This window comes from Coregonus clupeaformis, chromosome 7, assembly GCF_020615455.1.
Source record: "Coregonus clupeaformis isolate EN_2021a chromosome 7, ASM2061545v1, whole genome shotgun sequence".
Classification (NCBI taxonomy): Eukaryota; Metazoa; Chordata; class Actinopteri; order Salmoniformes; family Salmonidae; genus Coregonus; species Coregonus clupeaformis.
The window spans coordinates 53,776,963-53,799,215 of record NC_059198.1 but is presented as its reverse complement, the minus strand read 5'-3'; the positions used below and the strand labels follow the sequence as shown (position 1 = coordinate 53,799,215).

Sequence of the window (22,253 nt, the reverse complement as noted above, 5' to 3'; positions counted from 1 at the left end):
GCAAGTTAGCATGGGGTTGCTAGCAAGTTAGCAGCCGTTTACGGTCTCCTGACCAATTGTGCTATTTTCTGTGTTTTTTGGCGCTGATCTTAACTTTTTTTGTACATAATGTTTCCCCCATCGTTTCCTATGACCGAAAAGAGCTTCTGGACATAAGAACTGCGATCACTAACCTCCATTTGGATGAGGTTTTCTACTCCAATGAGTCGGCAGCGAAGTACATACTGCCTATTCCGGACCAGGCCCAAATCCGAGACACTCGAAAAAGGAAGAGGCAGCGTTATAGAGGCCGGTGTGCGAGTGGATAAACCGCCTCTACCTATTGGCCAACGTGCAATCACTGGAGAATAAACTGGATGAGCTCCCTTCAAGACTATCCTATCAACGTCATCTGAAGAACTATAATATCCTATGTTTCTCTGAGACATGGCTGAACAAGGACCCGGTAAATATACTGTAAATCTAGCTGGGCTTTCTATACATCGGCAGGACAGAACGGCAGCGTCTGGTAAACTCAAGGGGGGGAGGTGTGTGTATTTGTTAACAACAACTGGTGTGCAATCTATAATAAGGAAGTCTAGAGGTTCTGCTCACCAAAGTTAGAATACAAGAGCTGTCTATTTACCACCACAAACCGATGCTGGCACTAAGACCACAAACCGATGCTGGCACTAAGACCACAAACCGATGCTGGCACTAAGACCACAAACCGATGCTGGCAATAAGACCACACTCAACCAGCTGTATAGGGCCATAAGGAGGAGGCGCTCCTAGTGGCCGGTGAAGTTAATGCAGGAAAACTGAAATCCGTCTTACCTAACTTCTAACAGCATGTCACCTGTGCAACAACACAATACCCCATAATGTAAAAGCAAAATATCACATTTACATACGTTTTCAGACCCTTTCCTCAGTACTTTGTTGAAGCACCTTTGGCAGCGATTACATCCTCGAGTCTTCGTGTGTATGACGCTACAAGCTTGGCACACCTGTATTTGGGGAGTTTCTCCCATTCTTCTCTGCAGATCCTCTCAAGCTCTGTCAGGTTGTATGGGAGTGTTGCTGCACAGCTATTTCAGGTCTCTCCAGAGATGTTCAATTAAGTTTAAGTCCGGGCTCTGGCTGGGCCACTCAAGGACATTCAGAGACTTGTCCCGAAGCCACTCCTGAATTGTCTTTGCTGTGGGCTTAGGGTTGTTGTCCTGTAAGACGGTAAACCTTCTCCCCAGTCTGATGTCCTGAGCGCTCTGGAGCAGGTTTTCATCAAGGATCTCTCTGTACTTTGCTCCGTTCATCTTTGCCTCGATCCTGACTAGTCTCCCAGTCCCTACCGCTGAAAACATCCTCACAGCATGATGCTGCCACCACCATGCTTCACCGTAGGGGTGGTGCCAGGTTTCCTCCAGACGTGACGCTTGGCATTCAGGCCAAAGAGCTCAATCTTGGTTTCATCAGACCAGAGAATCTTGTTTTTCATGTTCTGAGAGTTCTTTAGGTGCCTTTTGGCAAACTCCAAGCGGGCTGTCATGTGCCTTTTACTGAGGAGTGGCTTCCGTCTGGCCACTTTACCATAAAGGCCTGATTGGTGGAGGGCTGCAGAGATGGTTGTACTTCTGGAGGGTTCTCCCATCTCCACAGAGGAACTCTGGAGCTCTGTCAGAGTGACCATTGGGTTCTTGGTCACCTTCCTGACCAAGGCCCTTCTCCCCCGATTGCTCAGTTTGGCCGGGCGGCCAGCTCTAGGAAGAGTCTTGGTGGTTCCAAACTTCTTCTATTTAAGAATGATGGAGGCCACTGTGTTCTTTGGGACCATCAATGCTGCAGAAATGTTTTGGTACCCTTCCCCAGATCTGTGCCTCGACACAATCCTGTCTCGGAGCTCTACGGACAATTCCTTCGACCTCATGGCTTGGTTTTTGTTCTGACATGCACTGTCAACTGTGGGACCTTATATAGACAGATGTGTGCCTTTCCAATTCATGTCCAATCAATTGAATTTACCACAGGTGGATTCTAATCAAGTTGTAGAAACATCTCAAGGATGATCCATGAAAACAGGATGCACCTGAGCTCAATTTCGAGTCTCATAGAAAAGAGTGTGAATACTTACACTACCGGTCAAACGTTTTTAGAACACCTACTCATTCAAGGGTTCTTTCAAAAAAGTATTAAACAAATCAAAATATATTTTATATTTGAGATTCTTCAAATAGCCACCCTTTGCCTTGATGACAGCTTTGCACACTCTTGGGATTCTCTCAACCAGCTTCATGAGGTAGTCACCTGGAATGCATTTAAATTTACAGGTGTGCTTTCTTAAAAGTTGAAGCGTTTGAGCCAATCAGTTGTGTTGTGACAAGGTAGGGGGGGGTATATAGAAGATAGCCCTATTTGGTAAAAGACCAATTCCATATTATAGCAAGAACAACTCAAATAAGTAACGGACACATCTCAACGTCAACTGTTCAGAGAAGACTGTGTGAATCAGGCCTTCATGGTTGAATTGCTGCAAAGAAACCACTACTAAAGGACACCAATAATAAGAAGAGACTTGCTTGGGCCAAGAAACATGAGCAATGGACATTAGACCGGTGGAAATTTGTCCTTTGGTCTGGATGCCAAATTTGAAATTTTTGGTTCCAACCGCCGTGTCTTTGTGAGACGCGGTGTGGGTGAACGGATGATCTCCGCATGTGTAGTTCCCACCGTAAAGCATGGATTAGGAGGTGTGATGGTGTGGGGGTGCTTTGCTGGTGACACGGTCTGTGATTTATTTAGAATTCAAGGCACACTTAACCAGCATGGCTACCACAGCATTCTGCAGCGATACGCCATCCCATCTGGTTTGGGCTTAGTGGGACTATCATTTGATTTCCAACAGGACAATGACCCAACACACCTCCAGGCTGTGTAAGGGCTATTTTACCAAGAAGGAGAGTGATGGAGTGCTGCATCAGATGACCTGGCCTCCACAATCCCCCGACCTCAACCCAATTGAGACGGATAGGGATGAGTCGGACCGCAGAGTGAAGTAAAAGCAGACAACAAGTGCTCAGCATATGTGGGAACTCCTTCAAGACTGTTGGAAAAGCATTCCAGGTGAAGCTGGTTGAGAGAATGCCAAGAGTGTGCAAAAAATATATTTTGATTTGTTTAACACTTGTTTGGTTACTACATGATTTGTGTTATTTCATAGTTTTGATGTCTTCACCATTATTCTACAATGTAGAAAATAGTAAAAATAAAGAAAAACCCTTGAATGAGCAGGTGTTGTAAAACTTTTGACCGGTAGTGTATGTAATTAAGGTTTTTCTGTTGTTTAAAAAACCTGTTTTCGCTTTGTCATTATGGGGTATTGTGTGTAGATTGATGAGGGAAAAAAATTATTTAATCCATTTTAGAATAAGGCTGTAACGTAACAAAATGTGGAAAAAGGAAAGGCGTCTGAATACTCTCCGAATGCACTGTACATATCCCAACCAGAAACTATGGATTACAGGCAACATCCGTACTGAGCTAATGGCTAGCACTGCCGCTTTCAAGGAGTGGGACACTAATCCGGACGCTCATAAGAAATCCTGCTATGCCCTCAGACGAACCATCAAATAGGTAAAGAGTCAATACAGGACTAAGATTGAATCCTACTGCACCAGCTCTGATGCTCGTCGGATGTGACAGGGATTGCAAACTATCACGGATCACAAAGGGAAACCCAGCCTCGAGCTGCTCAGTGACGCGAGTCTACCAGAGAACACCATCATTAAGTTTGCCGACGACACGACAGTGGTAGGCCTGATCACCGACAACGATGAGATTGCCAGGTCTCTGACCTCCTTCCTATAGGTTGTGTTTTGCCAGGACAACAAACTCTCCGTCAACATCAACAAGACAAAGGAGCTGATTGTGGACTACAGGAACGGAGGAATGAGCATGCCCCCATTCACATCGACGTGGAGTGGGTTTAGAGCTTTATGTTCCTCTGTGTCCACATCACTAAGGACCTACACTACATGGCCAAAAGTATTTGGACACACCTTGAATTTAGTGGATTCCGCTATTTCAGCCACAACCGTTGCTGACAGGTGTATACAATCAAGCACGCAGCCATGCAATCTCCATAGACAAACATTGGCAGTAGAATGGCCTTACGGAAGGGCTCAGCGACTTTCAACGTGGCACCATCATAGGATGCCACCTTTCCAACAAGTCAGTTCTTCACATTTCTGCCCTGCTAGAGCTGCCCTGGTCAACTGTAAGTGCTGTTATTGTGAAGTGGAAACGTCTAGGAGCAACAACGGCTCAGCCGCGAAATGTTTGGCCACACAAGCTCACAGAACGGGACCGCTGAGTGCTGAAGCGTGTAGCGCGTTAAAATCGTCTGTCCTCGGTTGCAACACTCACTACCGAATTCCAAACTGCCTCTGGAAGCAACGTCAGCACACGAACTGTGCGTTGGGAGCTTCATGAAATGGGTTTCCATGAAATGGGTTTCCATGGCCGAGCAACCGCACACAAGCCTAAGATCACCATGCGTCGGCTGGAGCGGTGTAAAGCTCGCCGCCATTAGAAACGTGTTCTCTGGAGTGATGAATCACGCTTCACCATCTGGCAGTACGATGGATGAATCTGGGTTTGGTGAATGCCAGGAGAATGCTACCTGCCCAACTGCATAGTGCCAACTGTAAAGTTTGGTCGAGGAGGAATAATGGTCTGGGGCTGTTTTTCATGGTTCGGGCTAGGCCCCTTAGCTACAGTGAAGGGAAATCTTAACACTAGAGCATACAATGACATTCTAGATGATTCTGTGCTTCCAACTTTGTGGCAACAGTTTGGGGAAGGCCCTTTCCTTTTCAGCATGACAATGCCCCCGTACTCCTGAGTGGTGCAGTGGTCTAAGGCACTGCATCGCAGTGCTAACTGTGCCACTAGAGATCCTGGTTCGAATCCAGGCTCTGTCGCCGCCGGCCGCGACCGGGAGACTCATGGGCGGCGCACAATTGGCCCAGCGTCGTCCAGGGTAGGGGAGGGAATGGCTGGCAGGGATGTAGCTCAGTTGATAGAGCATGGCGTTTGCAATGCCAGGGTTGTGGGTTCGATTCCCACGGGGGGCCAGTATAAAAAAAAATATGTATTCACTAACTGTAAGTCGCTCTGGATAAGAGCGTCTGCTAAATGACTAAAATGTAAATGTAAAAATGTGCTCAAAGCGAGGTCCATACAGAAATGGTTGTTCGAGATGGCGTGGACGAACTTGACTGGCCTGCACAGAGCCCTGACCTCAACCCCATCGAACACCTTTGGGATGAATTGGAACGCCGACTGCGAGCCAGGCCTAATCGCCCAACATCAGTGCCCAACCTCAATAATACTTGTGACTGAATGGAAGCAAGTCCCCGCAGCAATGTTCCCACATCTAGTGGAAAACCTTCCCAGAAGAGTGGAGGCTGTTATAGCAGCAAAGGGGGGACCAACTCCATATCAATGCCCATGATTTAAGAATGAGATGTTAGACGAGCAGGTGTCCACATACTTCTGTCCATATAGTGTATCATGGTCCAAACACACCAACACAGTCGTGAAGAGGGCACGACCACACCTCTTTCCCCTCAATAGGCTGAAAAGATTTGGCATGGGTCCTCAGATCCTCTAAATGTTCTACAGCTGCACAATCGAGAGCATCCTGACCGGCTACATCACCGCCTGATATGGCAACTGCTTGGCATCCGACCGCAAGGCGCTACAGAGGGTAGTGCGTACGGCCCAGTACATCACTGGGGCCGAGCTCCCTGCCATCCAGAACCTCTATACCAGGCGGTTTCATCAGAAGGCCCTAAGAATTGTCAAAGACTCCAGCACCCAAGTCATAGACTGTTCTCTCCACTATCACACGGCAAGGCTCCTGAACAGTTAATGAAGTGGCTACCTGGACTATTTGCATTGACCACCATTTTGTTGTTGCACTGACTTTCTTACGCTGGCTCTATGCACACTCACTACCCACACACACTACACTGACACTCCAACACACACTCACATATACTACACTGACACTCCAACACACACTCACATATACTACACTGACACTCCAACACACACTCACATATACTACACTGACACTCCAACACACTACACTGACACTCCAACACACACTCCAACACACTACACTGACACTCCAACACACACTCCAACACACTACACTGACACTCCAACACACACTCCAACCCACTCCAACCCACTACACTGACACTCCAACCCACTCCAACCCACTCCAACCCACTACACTGACACTCCAACCCACTCCAACCCACTCCAACCCACTCCAACCCACTCCAACCCACTACACTGACACTCCAACCCACTCCAACCCACTCCAACCCACTACACTGACACTCCAACCCACTCCAACCCACTCCAACCCACTACACTGACACTCCAACCCACTCCAACCCACTCCAACCCACTCCAACCCACTACACTGACACTCCAACCCACTACACTGACACTCCAACCCACTCCAACCCACTCCAACCCACTCCAACCCACTACACTGACACTCCAACCCACTCCAACCCACTCCAACCCACTACACTGACACTCCAACCCACTCCAACCCACTCCAACCCACTCCAACCCACTACACTGACACTCCAACCCACTACACTGACACTCCAACCCACTCCAACCCACTCCAACACACTACACTGACACTCCAACCCACTCCAACCCACTCCAACCCACTCCAACCCACTACACTGACACTCCAACCCACTCCAACCCACTCCAACCCACTCCAACCCACTACACTGACACTCCAACCCACTCCAACCCACTCCAACCCACTCCAACCCACTACACTGACACTCCAAACCACTCCAACCCACTCCAACCCACTCCAACCCACTCCAACCCACTCCAACCCACTACACTGACACTCCAACCCACTCCAACCCACTCCAACCCACTCCAACCCACTCCAACCCACTCCAACCCACTCCACTGACCCTCCAAACACACCAGGGCTTCCGTTAGCCGGTAATAGCCGCTTTTGTCCGATAAAGAAAATAGATAAATCAAATTGGAGCAGGTCAATTGTCCAGGAGAAAAATAAAAAATCCCATTGCGAAATAATGCTTTTTAGCATTGATGGAAATACCAGTAGATGTAAATAGGGCTACATTTGACTGGTCAAGCTGATCGGTCTATTAGTTAATTTGCATATGAGCTAGAGGCAGTATGCATTTTGAAAACATATACTTAATTTTTGAAAACCTGTACTTATTAATAGGATGCACATTATGAGGCATGTCTTACATGCTGACCACGTCCGTGTGCGCCAACGCACGCATGTTTTCCATCCACACCAGACGCGATCAGGACACCAGGTTGAAATATCAAAACGAGCTCTGAACCAACTATACTAATTTGGGGACAGTTCGAAAAGCATTAAACATTTATGGCAATTTAGCTAGCTAGCTTGCTGTTGCTAGCTAATTTGTCCTGGGATATAAACATTGGGTTGTTATTTTACCTGAAATGCACAAGGTCCTTCACTCCGACAATGAATCCACAGATAAAAGGTTAAACAGAGTTAGTTTCTAGTAATCTCTCCTCCTACAGGCTTCTTCTTCTGCCTTGGACTTTATATGAAGGTTGGCAACCAACTTTAAGGTGCATTACCACCACCAACTGGACTGGAGTATGGACCTCAGTTGGTTCCTAAAAACCAATGAGGAGATGGGATAGGCGGGACTTGCAGCGCGATAAGCGTCACAAATAGAACCAAGTTCTATTTTAGTGCCCGGTTACGCAGTGGGGGTGCAATGATTGAATAACATGTTTGCGGCGGTGTGGTCAGAATGTTACCTAGCTTCAAAGTATCCTATTTGATCTCCTCTCTTTCTAACGGATATGTTCATCTCTGTCACATAAAACTGCTTGCATGTGCAGTGCCCTTTTGATAACAGTGTTTTAGGGAACAAACATTCACACGTAGACTACTGCCTTGTGCGCATTGCTGCGCTTATAATGTGAAGAAATAATAGTTTATCAACATTTGAAGCTAAATGCTCTGATCTGGCATCAGCCTCGTTACTTTTGAAAGTATTTTTTCTGTAGCCGAGGCCTACTGGTTGGATGAATTTGGGCTCTATTGTCATGCCTCTCCTGGGTGAGGATCAAAGGCCTCACATCAGCTTGGCAAATGGCCGACAACAACCACACCCTCTTACCCACAGGGGGGGCTGTGCCGGTCTTGACACATTAACACTGCCATAAATTAGAGAGGAGGAGAATCTATCTCTGGTGAAAGGAATGCCTTTGTTTCAGAGACTTTTTGCCGCCCAAAAACATCAACATCCAACAGTGATCATTGGGACAATATATTTCAACATCCAAACGTTGGGAATGATGAGAAATTGAATATGGAAAAATAATGTATATTTTGTGATGTCATTAAAAATGGTATAAAGGCGTTATAAGGAAAACATTGTGACTTGAAGAGCTTTTCCACTGTGTATATCAGGTCTACTTCCTTTACCTTGGGTAGAAAATATCAAGGAGGAAGACAATGTTTTCGTGAAGATAGGAATGTGATTTTAGCTTTCTAACAAGATCATAGTGATGATAATACTTTTGCCTCGTAACTTGCCCGAGGGAGCTCAGAGAGCGTGTCAGTATGACGGAAACGCACCTTTTTACCAGAGTGCATAAAAGACTGAGATAAGAATGATCAGATCAGACTAGACGGACCTCAAGCTGCAGCTTTTGTCCATATTGGTCCCGACCCTGAAAATCAACACGAGGTGAAGTCGACAAAGTTTCCTCCACTAACAATCAACGTTACGGCTGAGTAGCTGTTCTAAGTACTGTATCTAAGAAGGTGAATTTAAGTGGGACCGTCCTGTTACTCTCTTCAAGCCATCGTCTACTACACTGCTCTCATCACCCCACAGGGGATCATCGACACGGCTGATTAGCCATCCTCAGAAGAGGACATTGTATTCACCTGGCACCAACAAAGATGGCGGCCTCGCGATTAGCTCTTTAGAAACTTTGCGGTATCCATTTTTTTGTATGTATTATTTTTTACATTATCAGCTCAGAAATAATGTTTTGTATCATTACATACAGCCGGGAAAAACTATTGGATATCAGAGCAGCGGTAACTCACCAGCATTACGACCAGGAATACAACTTTCCCGAAGCAGATCCTTTGTTTGCTCTCCCCAGGGCAATTGAACTGATTCCAGCGGCTGACCCAAAACATCGCCGGTGGAGGAGAGGCACTCTGAGCGGCCTGCTGGTCCGACTTAGGAGGTGCACACACCACCCACCGCTTCCAAGTATATTACTCGCTAATGTTCAGTCTTTGGATAACAAAGTCAACGAGCTCAGGGCAAGGTTTTCTTTCCAGAGAGACATCAAGGCCTGTAACATACTTTGTTTCACGGAAACATTCTCAGTTTATCGCGCAGACAGAAATAAATATCTCTCTGGGAAGCAGAAGGGCGGAGGTGTGTGTTTCATGATTAACGACTCATGGTGTAATTGTAGTAACGTACAGGAACTCAAGTCCTTCTGTTCACCCGACCTAGAATACCTCACAATCAAATGCTGACCGTATTATCTCTCAAGATAATTTTCCTTGGTTATAGTCACGGCCGTGTATATCCCCCCTCAAGCCGATACCACGACGGCCCTCAAAGAACTTCACTGGACTTTATGAAAACTGGAAACCACATATCCTGAGGCTGCATTTATTGTAGCCGGGGATTTTAACAAAGCAAATTTGAGGACTTGGCTGCCGAAGTTCTATCAACATATCGACTGTTGTACTCGGGCTGTTAAAATCCTCGACCATTGCTATTCGAACTTCCGGGGTGGCTACAAGGCTCTCCCCCGCCCTCCTTTCGGCAAAACTGACCACGACTCCATTTTGCTCCTCCCTTCCTATAGGCAGAAACTCAAACAGGAAGTACCCATGCTAAGCACTATTCAACGCAGGTCTGACCAATCGGAATCCACGCTTCAAGATTGTTTTGATCACGCGGACTGGGATATGTTCCGGGTAGCTTGCAAAAATAATTTTGACGAATACACTGAAACCGTGACTGAGTTTATCAGGAAGTGTATAGGAGATGTTGTGCCCACTGTGACTATTAAAATCAGCCTATATTGGCTATTGGTTGAGACGCAGGGCACGTTCTAGCATGGCATGTCAGGGGTGGGCAACTGGAAATGTAAATTGGGCCAAGTTGGAGGTAATAATGCATTTAGGGTTACAGTTTATTGAGATGCATGAATACACCAAAGCATGATTTAATAGCTGTTTTAAATGAATTTCCTGCAATTCGAAGTAGTAATCATTTATGTTCACTACTTGGTCAATTAATTTGATAGCATGTTTAATCATGCAAATAAATTCTATGAATTGATAGTTCACCTCTCCTTTATTCTGTAATAGCGTATATTGTAACCATGTGTTCAAGCTAATCAATTCAAAGTTTATTTATGAGACAGCGTAGTGTAAGCTACACAATACAATGAAATGCCTACTAGCAACTAAAGCTCTGCTCTCAGACAGTGCGATGATATTAAGCTATACGTATTTGTATTTACATTAGGCTATAGCCTACCAATAGCTACTGTATATCACGTAAGTGCTTCATCATACAGCAAATGATTGTTGTTTGTTCCTGAACTAGCCGAATGGCAGAGCTATCCTTCAGCACCACAAGTTGGTTAAACTTCTTTAACATAATTGTGCGATTCTAGGGCTGTCCTTTCAGCACAACGAAAGGCGCTCCAATCTCTTAAAATAACCCTCATCAAGATTTACTGCCTACGTCTAATAGTCATACTCATCACTTTATTATTATTATAAATAGAAGATTATCACTTCTCACAATGGTGCTGGTTTAGTCAAGTTAGATCAAAGCTGAATCAATGTATTGCAAGATCACATAACAATTAATTAGTATTTTACAATAGAGAACCGAATATAACAGCATCGCATAGTAGACCTATAACATTACTGTTACACCAAAAACACCTCCTCATTTCTAATGACATTTTAGGAAGGGTTGCTAAGCTAATCAACACGCAATCCCTTCTCAAAGTCAGGGTATGAGTCGAGAAACCTGCCTTTTTTCCTCTAAAGTACGTCATGTCACGATTCCAAAGCTATACAATTTCACAGAGAACACCATTGAAAATGAGACCACGGTCTCAATTGGGTTCCCCTGACTAAATACAAAGTTAATCAAAAATCTAATATACGACATTACAGAGAACAATTTCATTATCTCACATCTCAGAAAAGATTTGTAATACTTGTTCACGAAATTCATGCTGATGTTGGGTTTTTGAGCTAGCGCCCAATTGATTCCCATTAACTCCTTGAAGGAGAACGCTCCTTATCCTAGAAGGCACTGCGTGGCCCATTGACAATGCATGGGTAACGTACACAATGGCCGTTAATTCGATTCCAATGGAGTTTCCCATCTCCTCCAAATGATATCTGCTAGGGGTTGCTAACTAGCTAGCTGTGATTGCTAGCTAGCTAGCTGTGATTGCTAACTAGTTAGCTGTGATTGCTAGCTAGCTAGCTGTGATTTCCTAGACGCTTTAGGTTGTTAGTTTCCAGCACAGCCATAATATGGAGTCTGAATGTACAAAAGGATACTTGCAGAAGGTCTCCATGACAACAGGGAGGTCCAGGTTCAGGAAGCCGAAGCGAGGAGCAAAGTTGGTCAGACTGACTGAGGAAGACAAGAGAGCCATTAACACACACTGAATGAGGATTGGTTTAACAAACACACACACAGGCAGACTGGCAGACTGAGGACAGGGTTAGGGTTAGTTGGCCAGACTGAGGACAGGGTTAGGGTTAGTTGGCCAGACTGAGGACAGGGTTAGGGTTAGTTGGCCAGACTGAGGACAGGGTTAGGGTTAGTTGGCCAGACTGAGGAGAGGGATAGGGTTAGTTGGCCAGACTGAGGACAGGGATAGGGTTAGTTGGCCAGACTGAGGAGAGGGTTAGGGTTAGTTGGCCAGACTGAGGAGAGGGTTAGGGTTAGTTGGCCAGACTGAGGACAGGGTTAGGGTTAGTTGGCCAGACTGAGGACAGGGGTTAGGGTTAGTTGGCCAGACTGAGGACAGGGATAGGGTTAGTTGGCCAGACTGAGGACAGGGTTAGGGTTAGTTGGCCAGACTGAGGACAGGGTTAGGGTTAGTTGGCCAGACTGAGGACAGGGTTAGGGTTAGTTGGCCAGACTGAGGACAGGGTTAGGGTTAGTTGGCCAGACTGAGGACAGGGATAGGGTTAGTTGGCCAGACTGAGGACAGGGATAGGGTTAGTTGGCCAGACTGAGGACAGGGATAGGGTTAGTTGGCCAGACTGAGGAGAGGGTTAGGGTTAGTTGGCCAGACTGAGGACAGGGTTAGGGTTAGTTGGCCAGACTGAGGACAGGGTTAGGGTTAGTTGGCCAGACTGAGGACAGGGATAGGGTTAGTTGGCCAGACTGAGGACAGGGTTAGGGTTAGTTGGCCAGACTGAGGACAGGGATAGGATTAGTTGGCCAGACTGAGGACAGGGATAGGGTTAGTTGGCCAGACTGAGGAGAGGGTTAGGGTTAGTTGGCCAGACTGAGGACAGGGTTAGGGTTAGTTGGCCAGACTGAGGACAGGGTTAGGGTTAGTTGGCCAGACTGAGGACAGGGTTAGGGTTAGTTGGCCAGACTGAGGACAGGGATAGGGTTAGTTGGCCAGACTGAGGACAGGGATAGGGTTAGTTGGCCAGACTGAGGAGAGGGTTAGGGTTAGTTGGCCAGACTGAGGACAGGGATAGGGTTAGTTGGCCAGACTGAGGACAGGGATAGGGTTAGTTGGCCAGACTGAGGAGAGGGTTAGGGTTAGTTGGCCAGACTGAGGACAGGGTTAGGGTTAGTTGGCCAGACTGAGGAGAGGGTTAGGGTTAGTTGGCCAGACTGAGGACAGGGTTAGGGTTAGTTGGCCAGACTGAGGACAGGGTTAGGGTTAGTTGGCCAGACTGAGGACAGGGTTAGGGTTAGTTGGCCAGACTGAGGAGAGGGTTAGGGTTAGTTGGCCAGACTGAGGACAGGGTTAGGGTTAGTTGGCCAGACTGAGGACAGGGATAGGGTTAGTTGGCCAGACTGAGGACAGGGATAGGGTTAGTTGGCCAGACTGAGGACAGGGTTAGGGTTAGTTGGCCAGACTGAGGACAGGGTTAGGGTTAGTTGGCCAGACTGAGGACAGGGATAGGGTTAGTTGGCCAGACTGAGGAGAGGGTTAGGGTTAGTTGGCCAGACTGAGGACAGGGTTAGGGTTAGTTGGCCAGACTGAGGACAGGGTTAGGGTTAGTTGGCCAGACTGAGAACAGGGATAGGGTTAGTTGGCCAGACTGAGGACAGGGATAGGGTTAGTTGGCCAGACTGAGGAGAGGGTTAGGGTTAGTTGGCCAGACTGAGGACAGGGATAGGGTTAGTTGGCCAGACTGAGGACAGGGATAGGGTTAGTTGGCCAGACTGAGGAGAGGGTTAGGGTTAGTTGGCCAGACTGAGGACAGGGTTAGGGTTAGTTGGCCAGACTGAGGAGAGGGATAGGGTTAGTTGGCCAGACTGAGGACAGGGTTAGGGTTAGTTGGCCAGACTGAGGACAGGGATAGGGTTAGTTGGCCAGACTGAGGACAGGGTTAGGGTTAGTTGGCCAGACTGAGGACAGGGTTAGGGTTAGTTGGCCAGACTGAGGACAGGGTTAGGGTTAGTTGGCCAGACTGAGGACAGGGTTAGGGTTAGTTGGCCAGACTGAGGACAGGGTTAGGGTTAGTTGGCCAGACTGAGGACAGGGTTAGGGTTAGTTGGCCAGACTGAGGACAGGGTTAGGGTTAGTTGGCCAGACTGAGGACAGGGTTAGGGGTTAGTTGGCCAGACTGAGGACAGGGTTAGGGTTAGTTGGCCAGACTGAGGACAGGGTTAGGGGTTAGTTGGCCAGACTGAGGACAGGGTTAGGGTTAGTTGGCCAGACTGAGGACAGGGTTAGGGTTAGTTGGCCAGACTGAGGACAGGGATAGGGTTAGTTGGCCAGACTGAGGACAGGGTTAGGGTTAGTTGGCCAGACTGAGGACAGGGTTAGGGGTTAGTTGGCCAGACTGAGGACAGGGTTAGGGTTAGTTGGCCAGACTGAGGACAGGGATAGGGTTAGTTGGCCAGACTGAGGACAGGGATAGGGTTAGTTGGCCAGACTGAGGACAGGGTTAGGGTTAGTTGGCCAGACTGAGGACAGGGATAGGGTTAGTTGGCCAGACTGAGGACAGGGTTAGGGTTAGTTGGCCAGACTGAGGACAGGGATAGGGTTAGTTGGCCAGACTGAGGACAGGGTTAGGGTTAGTTGGCCAGACTGAGGACAGGGATAGGGTTAGTTGGCCAGACTGAGGACAGGGATAGGGTTAGTTGGCCAGACTGAGGACAGGGATAGGGTTAGTTGGCCAGACTGAGGACAGGGATAGGGTTAGTTGGCCAGACTGAGGACAGGGTTAGGGTTAGTTGGCCAGACTGAGGACAGGGATAGGGTTAGTTGGCCAGACTGAGGAAGACAGGAGGGTTATTAACAGACAGACAGACAGACAGACAGACAGACAGACAGACAGACAGGGTTAGGGTTAGTTGGTCAGACAGGAAGGTTATTAACAGACTGACAGACAGACAGACAGACAGACAGACAGACAGACAGACAGACAGACAGGGTTAGTTGGTCAGACAGGAAGGTTATTAACAGACTGACAGACAGACAGACAGACAGACAGACAGACAGACAGACAGACAGACAGACAGACAAAGGACAGAGGACAGAGGACAGGGTTAGGGTTAATTGGTCAGACAGGAAGGTTATTAAAAGACAGAGAGACAGACAGACAGACAGACAGACAGACAGACAGACAGACAGACAGACAGACAGACAGACAGACAGACAGAGGACAGGGTTAGGGTTAGTTGGTCAGACAGGAAGGTTATTAACAGACAGACAGACAGACAGACAGACAGACAGACAGACAGACAGACAGACAGACAGACAGACAGACAGACAGACAGACAGACAGACAGGGTTAGGGTTAGTTGGGGTTAGGGTTAGTTAGGGTTAGGGTTAGGGTTAGTTAGGGTTAGTTGGGGTTAGGGTTAGGGTTAGGGTTAGTTGGGGTTAGGGTTAGTTATGGTTAGGGTTAGGGTTAGTTGGGGTTAGGGTTAGTTATGGTTAGGGTTAGTTAGGGTTAGGGTTAGTTGTTCAGACAGGAAGGCTAGAGGGGCATTAACACACACTGACCTGCATATTGGAGGTGAGGAGGGAACCCCACAAACAGCATCTGTGTGTTGGGGGGATGAGTAATGCGGATCAACCTGGTCTGGTTCTCCAGTGAAGGTGTGACACAGACACTGGGTGAGTGTGTGTCAGGGTCTGTTTGTGTGAGGCAGTGTGCGTTGCTGCGACACACACGGCTGCCAGACAGCATCTTACGAACCGGGAGACACGCATACTGAAACACAACCAGCAGTTAGTCCAATATCTGTGTGTCTGTGTGTGTGTGTGTGTGTGTGTGTGTGTGTGTGTGTGTGTGTGTGTGTGTGTGTGTGTGTGTGTGTGTGTGTGTGTGTGTAGGGCTGTCCCCGACCCCCAAAAAAATATTGGTCAACCGGTCGTATTTTGACGAGAGTCGTATTTTGCCATGTATCGACACGACTGTGTGTTTGAATCAAATCAACTATATGCACTGAGCTTGTCTGATGCTTATTAAGACAGGGATCAAGAAGAGCAGAAAACACACAGTACCATCCTCCTCCTGCCGGCCTTTACTCTCTGCTGGTAACAGGCTGTCAGACAGGAAGGTTATTAACAGACAGACAAACAGAGGACAGGGTTAGGGTTAGTTGGTCCTCCTGCCGGCCTTTACTCTCTGCTGGTAACAGGCTGTCAGACAGGAAGGTTATTAACAGACAGACAAACAGAGGACAGGGTTAGGGTTAGTTGGTCCTCCTGCCGGCCTTTACTCTCTGCTGGTAACAGGCTGTCAGACAGGAAGGTTATTAACAGACAGACAAACAGAGGACAGGGTTAGGGTTAGTTGGTCCTCCTGCCGGCCTTTACTCTCTGCTGGTAACAGGCTACACCAACCTTTTCCATCAGCCAATTTATCTTATCATTTCTACCGATCTGCCAGTTATGGTTTTCATGGAACAGTTTCATTTCAATTATAATAAGGTCTTCGTATCTGCTCAATTCTAAATGAAAATGATTCAAATGTAAAAGCTAAAATGTATAATTTAACCCTTTTCCTAACCTTCCAATTAGCTCATTCATCCCACTCCTCTCCCCTGTAATTATTCCCCAGGTCGTTGCTGTAAATAAGAATCTGTTCTCAGTCAACATACCTGGTAAAATAGGGGAAAAAAATGCATACCGAATTCTCCTAACCTGCTACGTTAATTCTCCTAACCTGCTACGTTAATTCTCCTAACCTGCTACGTTAATTCTCCTAACCTGCTACGTTAATTCTCCTAACCTGCTACGTTAATTCTCTTAACCTGCTACGTTAATTCTCCTAACCTGCTACGTTAATTCTCCTAACCTGCTACGAAAAAGTAACTTCCAGTCGTAGCTGTACTCCACCTAGTCAGAACCCCATGGTCTATATTATCACCTGTAGTCCACCTAGTCAGAACCCCATGGTCTATATTATCACCTGTAGTCCACCTAGTCAGAACCCTATGGACTATATTATCACCTGTAGTCCACCTAGTCAGAACCCCATGGTCTATATTATCACCTGTAGTCCACCTAGTCAGAACCCCATGGTCTATATTATCACCTGTAGTCCACCTAGTCAGAACCCCATGGTCTATATTATCACCTGTAGTCCACCTAGTCAGAACCCCATGGTCTATATTATCACCTGTAGTCCACCTAGTCAGAACCCCATGGTCTATATTATCACCTGTAGTCCACCTAGTCAGAACCCCATGGTCTATATTATCACCTGTAGTCCACCTAGTCAGAACCCCATGGTCTATATTATCACCTGTAGTCCACCTAGTCAGAACCCCATGGTCTATATTATCACCTGTAGTCCACCTAGTCAGAACCCCATGGTCTATATTATCACCTGTAGTCCACCTAGTCAGAACCCCATGGTCTATATTATCACCTGTAGTCCACCTAGTCAGAACCCCATGGTCTATATTATCACCTGTAGTCCACCTAGTCAGAACCCCATGGTCTATATTATCACCTGTAGTCCACCTAGTCAGAACCCCATGGTCTATATTATCACCTGTAGTCCACCTAGTCAGAACCCCCATGGTCTATATTATCACCTGTAGTCCACCTAGTCAGAACCCCATGGTCTATATTATCACCTGTAGTCCACCTAGTCAGAACCCCATGGTCTATATTATCACCTGTAGTCCACCTAGTCAGAACCCCATGGTCTATATTATCACCTGTAGTCCACCTAGTCAGAACCCTATGGACTATATCTCTATGGGGTGTCCTCTACCATATCTATCTCTATGGGGTGTCCTCTACCATATCTATCTCTATGGGGTGTCCTCTACCATATCTATCTCTATGGGGTGTCCTCTACCATATCTATCTCTATGGGGTGTCCCCTACCATATCTATCTCTATGGGGTGTCCTCTACCATATCTATCTCTATGGGGTGTTCTCTACCATATCTATCTCTATGGGGTGTCCTCTACCATATCTATCTCTATGGGGTGTCCTCTACCATATCTATCTCTATGGGGGTGTCCTCTACCATATCTATCTCTATGGGGTGTCCTCTACCATATCTATCTCTATGGGGTGTCCTCTACCATATCTATCTCTATGGGGTGTCCTCTACCATATCTATCTCTATGGGGTGTCCTCTACCATATCTATCTCTATGGGGTGTCCTCTACCATATCTATCTCTATGGGGTGTCCTCTACCATATCTATCTCTATGGGGTGTCCTCTACCATATCTATCTCTATGGGGGTGTCCTCTACCGTATCTATCTCTATGGGGTGTCCTCTACCGTATCTATCTCTATGGGGTGTCCCCTACCATATCTATCTCTATGGGGTGTCCTCTACCATATCTATCTCTATGGGGGTGTCCTCTACCATATCTATCTCTATGGGGTGTCCTCTACCATATCTATCTCTATGGGGTGTCCTCTACCGTATCTATCTCTATGGGGTGTCCTCTACCGTATCTATCTCTATGGGGTGTCCTCTACCGTATCTATCTCTATGGGGTGTCCTCTACCATATCTATCTCTATGGGGGTGTCCCCTACCATATCTATCTCTATGGGGTGTCCTCTACCATATCTATCTCTATGGGGTGTCCTCTACCATATCTATCTCTATGGGGTGTCCTCTACCATATCTATCTCTATGGGGTGTCCTCTACCATATCTATCTCTATGGGGTGTCCTCTACCATATCTATCTCTATGGGGTGTCCTCTACCGTATCTATCTCTATGGGGTGTCCTCTACCATATCTATCTCTATGGGGTGTCCCCTACCATATCTATCTCTATGGGGTGTCCTCTACCATATCTATCTCTATGGGGTGTCCTCTACCATATATATCTCTATGGGGTGTCCTCTACCATATCTATCTCTATGGGGTGTCCTCTACCATATCTATCTCTATGGGGTGTCCTCTACCATATCTATCTCTATGGGGTGTCCTCTACCATATCTATCTCTATGGGGTGTCCTCTACCATATCTATCTCTATGGGGTGTCCTCTACCATATCTATCTCTATGGGGGTGTCCTCTACCGTATCTATCTCTATGGGGTGTCCTCTACCGTATCTATCTCTATGGGGTGTCCTCTACCATATCTATCTCTATGGGGTGTCCCCTACCATATCTATCTCTATGGGGTGTCCTCTACCGTATCTATCTCTATGGGGTGTCCTCTACCATATCTATCTCTATGGGGTGTCCTCTACCATATCTATCTCTATGGGGTGTCCTCTACCATATCTATCTCTATGGGGTGTCCCCTACCATATCTATCTCTATGGGGTGTCCTCTACCATATCTATCTCTATGGGGTGTCCCCTACCATATCTATCTCTATGGGGTGTCCTCTACCATATCTATCTCTATGGGGTGTCCTCTACCATATCTATCTCTATGGGGTGTCCTCTACCATATCTATCTCTATGGGGTGTCCTCTACCATATCTATCTCTATGGGGTGTCCTCTACCATATCTATCTCTATGGGGTGTCCTCTACCATATCTATCTCTATGGGGTGTCCTCTACCATATCTATCTCTATGGGGTGTCCTCTACCATATCTATCTCTATGGGGTGTCCTCTACCATATCTATCTCTATGGGGTGTCCTCTACCATATCTATCTCTATGGGGTGTCCTCTACCATATCTATCTTTATGGGGTGTCCTCTACCGTATCTATCTCTATGGGGTGTCCTCTACCGTATCTATCTCTATGGGGTGTCCTCTACCGTATCTATCTCTATGGGGTGTCCTCTACCGTATTTATCTCTATGGGGTGTCCTCTACCGTATCTATCTCTATGGGGTGTCCTCTACCGTATCTATCTCTATGGGGTGTCCTCTACCGTATCTATCTCTATGGGGTGTCCTCTACCGTATCTATCTCTATGGGGGTGTCCTCTACCGTATCTATCTCTATGGGGTGTCCTCTACCGTATCTATCTCTATGGGGTGTCCTCTACCGTATCTATCTCTATGGGGTGTCCTCTACCGTATCTATCTCTATGGGGTGTCCTCTACCGTATCTATCTCTATGGGGTGTCCTCTACCGTATCTATCTCTATGGGGTGTCCTCTACCGTATCTATCTCTATGGGGTGTCCTCTACCGTATCTATCTCTATGGGGTGTCCTCTACCGTATCTATCTCTATGGGGTGTCCTCTACCGTATCTATCTCTATGGGGTGTCCTCTACCGTATCTATCTCTATGGGGGTGTCCTCTACCGTATCTATCTCTATGGGGTGTCCTCTACCGTATCTATCTCTATGGGGTGTCCTCTACCGTATCTATCTCTATGGGGTGTCCTCTACCGTATCTATCTCTATGGGGTGTCCTCTACCATATCTATCTCTATGGGGTGTCCTCTACCATATCTATCTCTATGGGGTGTCCTCTACCATATCTATCTCTATGGGGGTGTCCTCTACCATATCTATCTCTATGGGGTGTCCTCTACCATATCTATCTCTATGGGGTGTCCTCTACCATATCTATCTCTATGGGGTGTCCTCTACCGTATCTATCTCTATGGGGTGTCCTCTACCATATCTATCTCTATGGGGTGTCCTCTACCATATCTATCTCTATGGGGTGTCCTCTACCATATCTATCTCTATGGGGTGTCCTCTACCATATCTATCTCTATGGGGTGTCCTCTACCGTATCTATCTCTATGGGGTGTCCTCTACCATATCTATCTCTATGGGGTGTCCTCTACCGTATCTATCTCTATGGGGTGTCCTCTACCATATCTATCTCTATGGGGTGTCCTCTACCACCCGTACCACCCTCTTCATCATCCCCCCTCTCTGGAAGGATTTCCTCCTCAACCAAAGCAGTATAAACTAACTATTTGACTACTGCTTTCTAGTCAGCATGTAAAACTTTGATGCCATAATGCTTTGCAATGATGAGCAGTTTCACTTTCATACATTTATCTAGCATCTCCCATGTAGAGTTTTTCACAAATGCTTGCAACTTAAAGTCCAGGTGAGGTTTTATGAGGGGTTCTGAAAGGCACTCATGGGGGTGTCCACTGGAGGTTGACTAGCAACAACACCTGGAACCTAAAAGACTCCCACCATGAGACCCACTAAATCTGCCCAAGAAGAGGCAAACAAAAGAAAAACCCACAGCAAACTGAAAGACAGGAAGCAATCCAAAAAGCTGAGCAAAATGAAAAACAGGAAAGATCACGGATTGTTTTTTAGAGCCAACTAAAGATATTGACCGTCCACCTGGGGCACTGGGCCAGCCAATATCACCTGGGGCAGCACAGGTAAAACACCTTCCAACTAATGAGATGGACAAGCCTGCACAGGTGTAATACATTCTGACTAACGAGGTGACACCAATCGGTGCACTCTATGTGCTAAAAGTCCATATATTTGCGACCGCTCGACTAACAGGCTATCAACCAAACAATCGACCAGTCGACAAAATGGGGTCATCCTTATATGTGTGTGTTTGTTTGAGTGTGTGTGTCCGTGTGTGCGTTTGGGTGTCTCACCTCACTCTCCTGTAGTTTGGTGTAGGAGAAGCAGAGATCAGTCAGACTGTTGTTACTGCAGCATTCTATAGAAGTATCCAACCTCCTGTAGACTACAGGGAGAGATCAGTCAGACTGTTGTTACTGCAGCATTCTATAGAAGTATCCAACCTGTAGACTACAGGGAGAGATCAGTCAGACTGTTGTTACTGCAGCATTATATAGAAGTATCCAACCTCCTGTAGACTACAGGGAGAGATCAGTCAGACTGTTGTTACTACAGCATTCTATAGAAGTATCCAACCTCCTGTAGACTACAGGGAGAGATCAGTCAGACTGTTGTTACTGCAGCATTATATAGAAGCATCCAACCTCCTGTAGACTACAGGGAGAGATCAGTCAGACTGTTGTTACTGCAGCATTATATAGAAGTATCCAACCTCCTGTAGACTACAGGGAGAGATCAGTCAGACTGTTGTTACTGCAGCATTCTATAGAAGTATCCAACCTCCTGTAGACTACAGGGAGAGATCAGTCAGACTGTTGTTACTGCAGCATTCTATAGAAGCATCCAACCTCCTGTAGACTACAGGGAGAGATCAGTCAGACTGTTGTTACTGCAGCATTATATAGAAGCATCCAACCTCCTGTAGACTACAGGGAGAGATCAGTCAGACTGTTGTTACTGCAGCATTATATAGAAGTATCCAACCTCCTGTAGACTACAGGGAGAGATCAGTCAGACTGTTGTTACTGCAGCATTCTATAGAAGCATCCAACCTCCTGTAGACTACAGGGAGAGATCAGTCAGACTGTTGTTACTGCAGCATTCTATAGAAGCATCCAACCTCCTGTAGACTACAGGGAGAGATCAGTCAGACTGTTGTTACTGCAGCATTCTATAGAAGTATCCAACCTCCTGTAGACTACAGGGAGAGATCAGTCAGACTGTT

At 46.8% G+C, this 22,253-nt stretch overlaps 1 protein-coding gene across 2 annotated transcripts in view; it reads right to left on the bottom strand.

Annotated features, from left to right (window-relative positions):
- Positions 1-22,253, bottom strand: part of mbtps2 (membrane-bound transcription factor peptidase, site 2) — a 79,721-nt gene that overhangs the window by 1,625 nt on the left and 55,843 nt on the right. For both annotated transcript variants that reach the window (XM_045221434.1, XM_045221435.1), the window contains 3 exons: positions 21,322-21,413; positions 15,337-15,547; positions 11,684-11,759 (listed from right to left, as the gene is read on the bottom strand). In XM_045221434.1, coding sequence (XP_045077369.1) covers positions 11,684-11,759; positions 15,337-15,547; positions 21,322-21,413 — 379 coding nt within the window. The remainder of the gene's footprint in view (positions 1-11,683; positions 11,760-15,336; positions 15,548-21,321; positions 21,414-22,253) is intronic.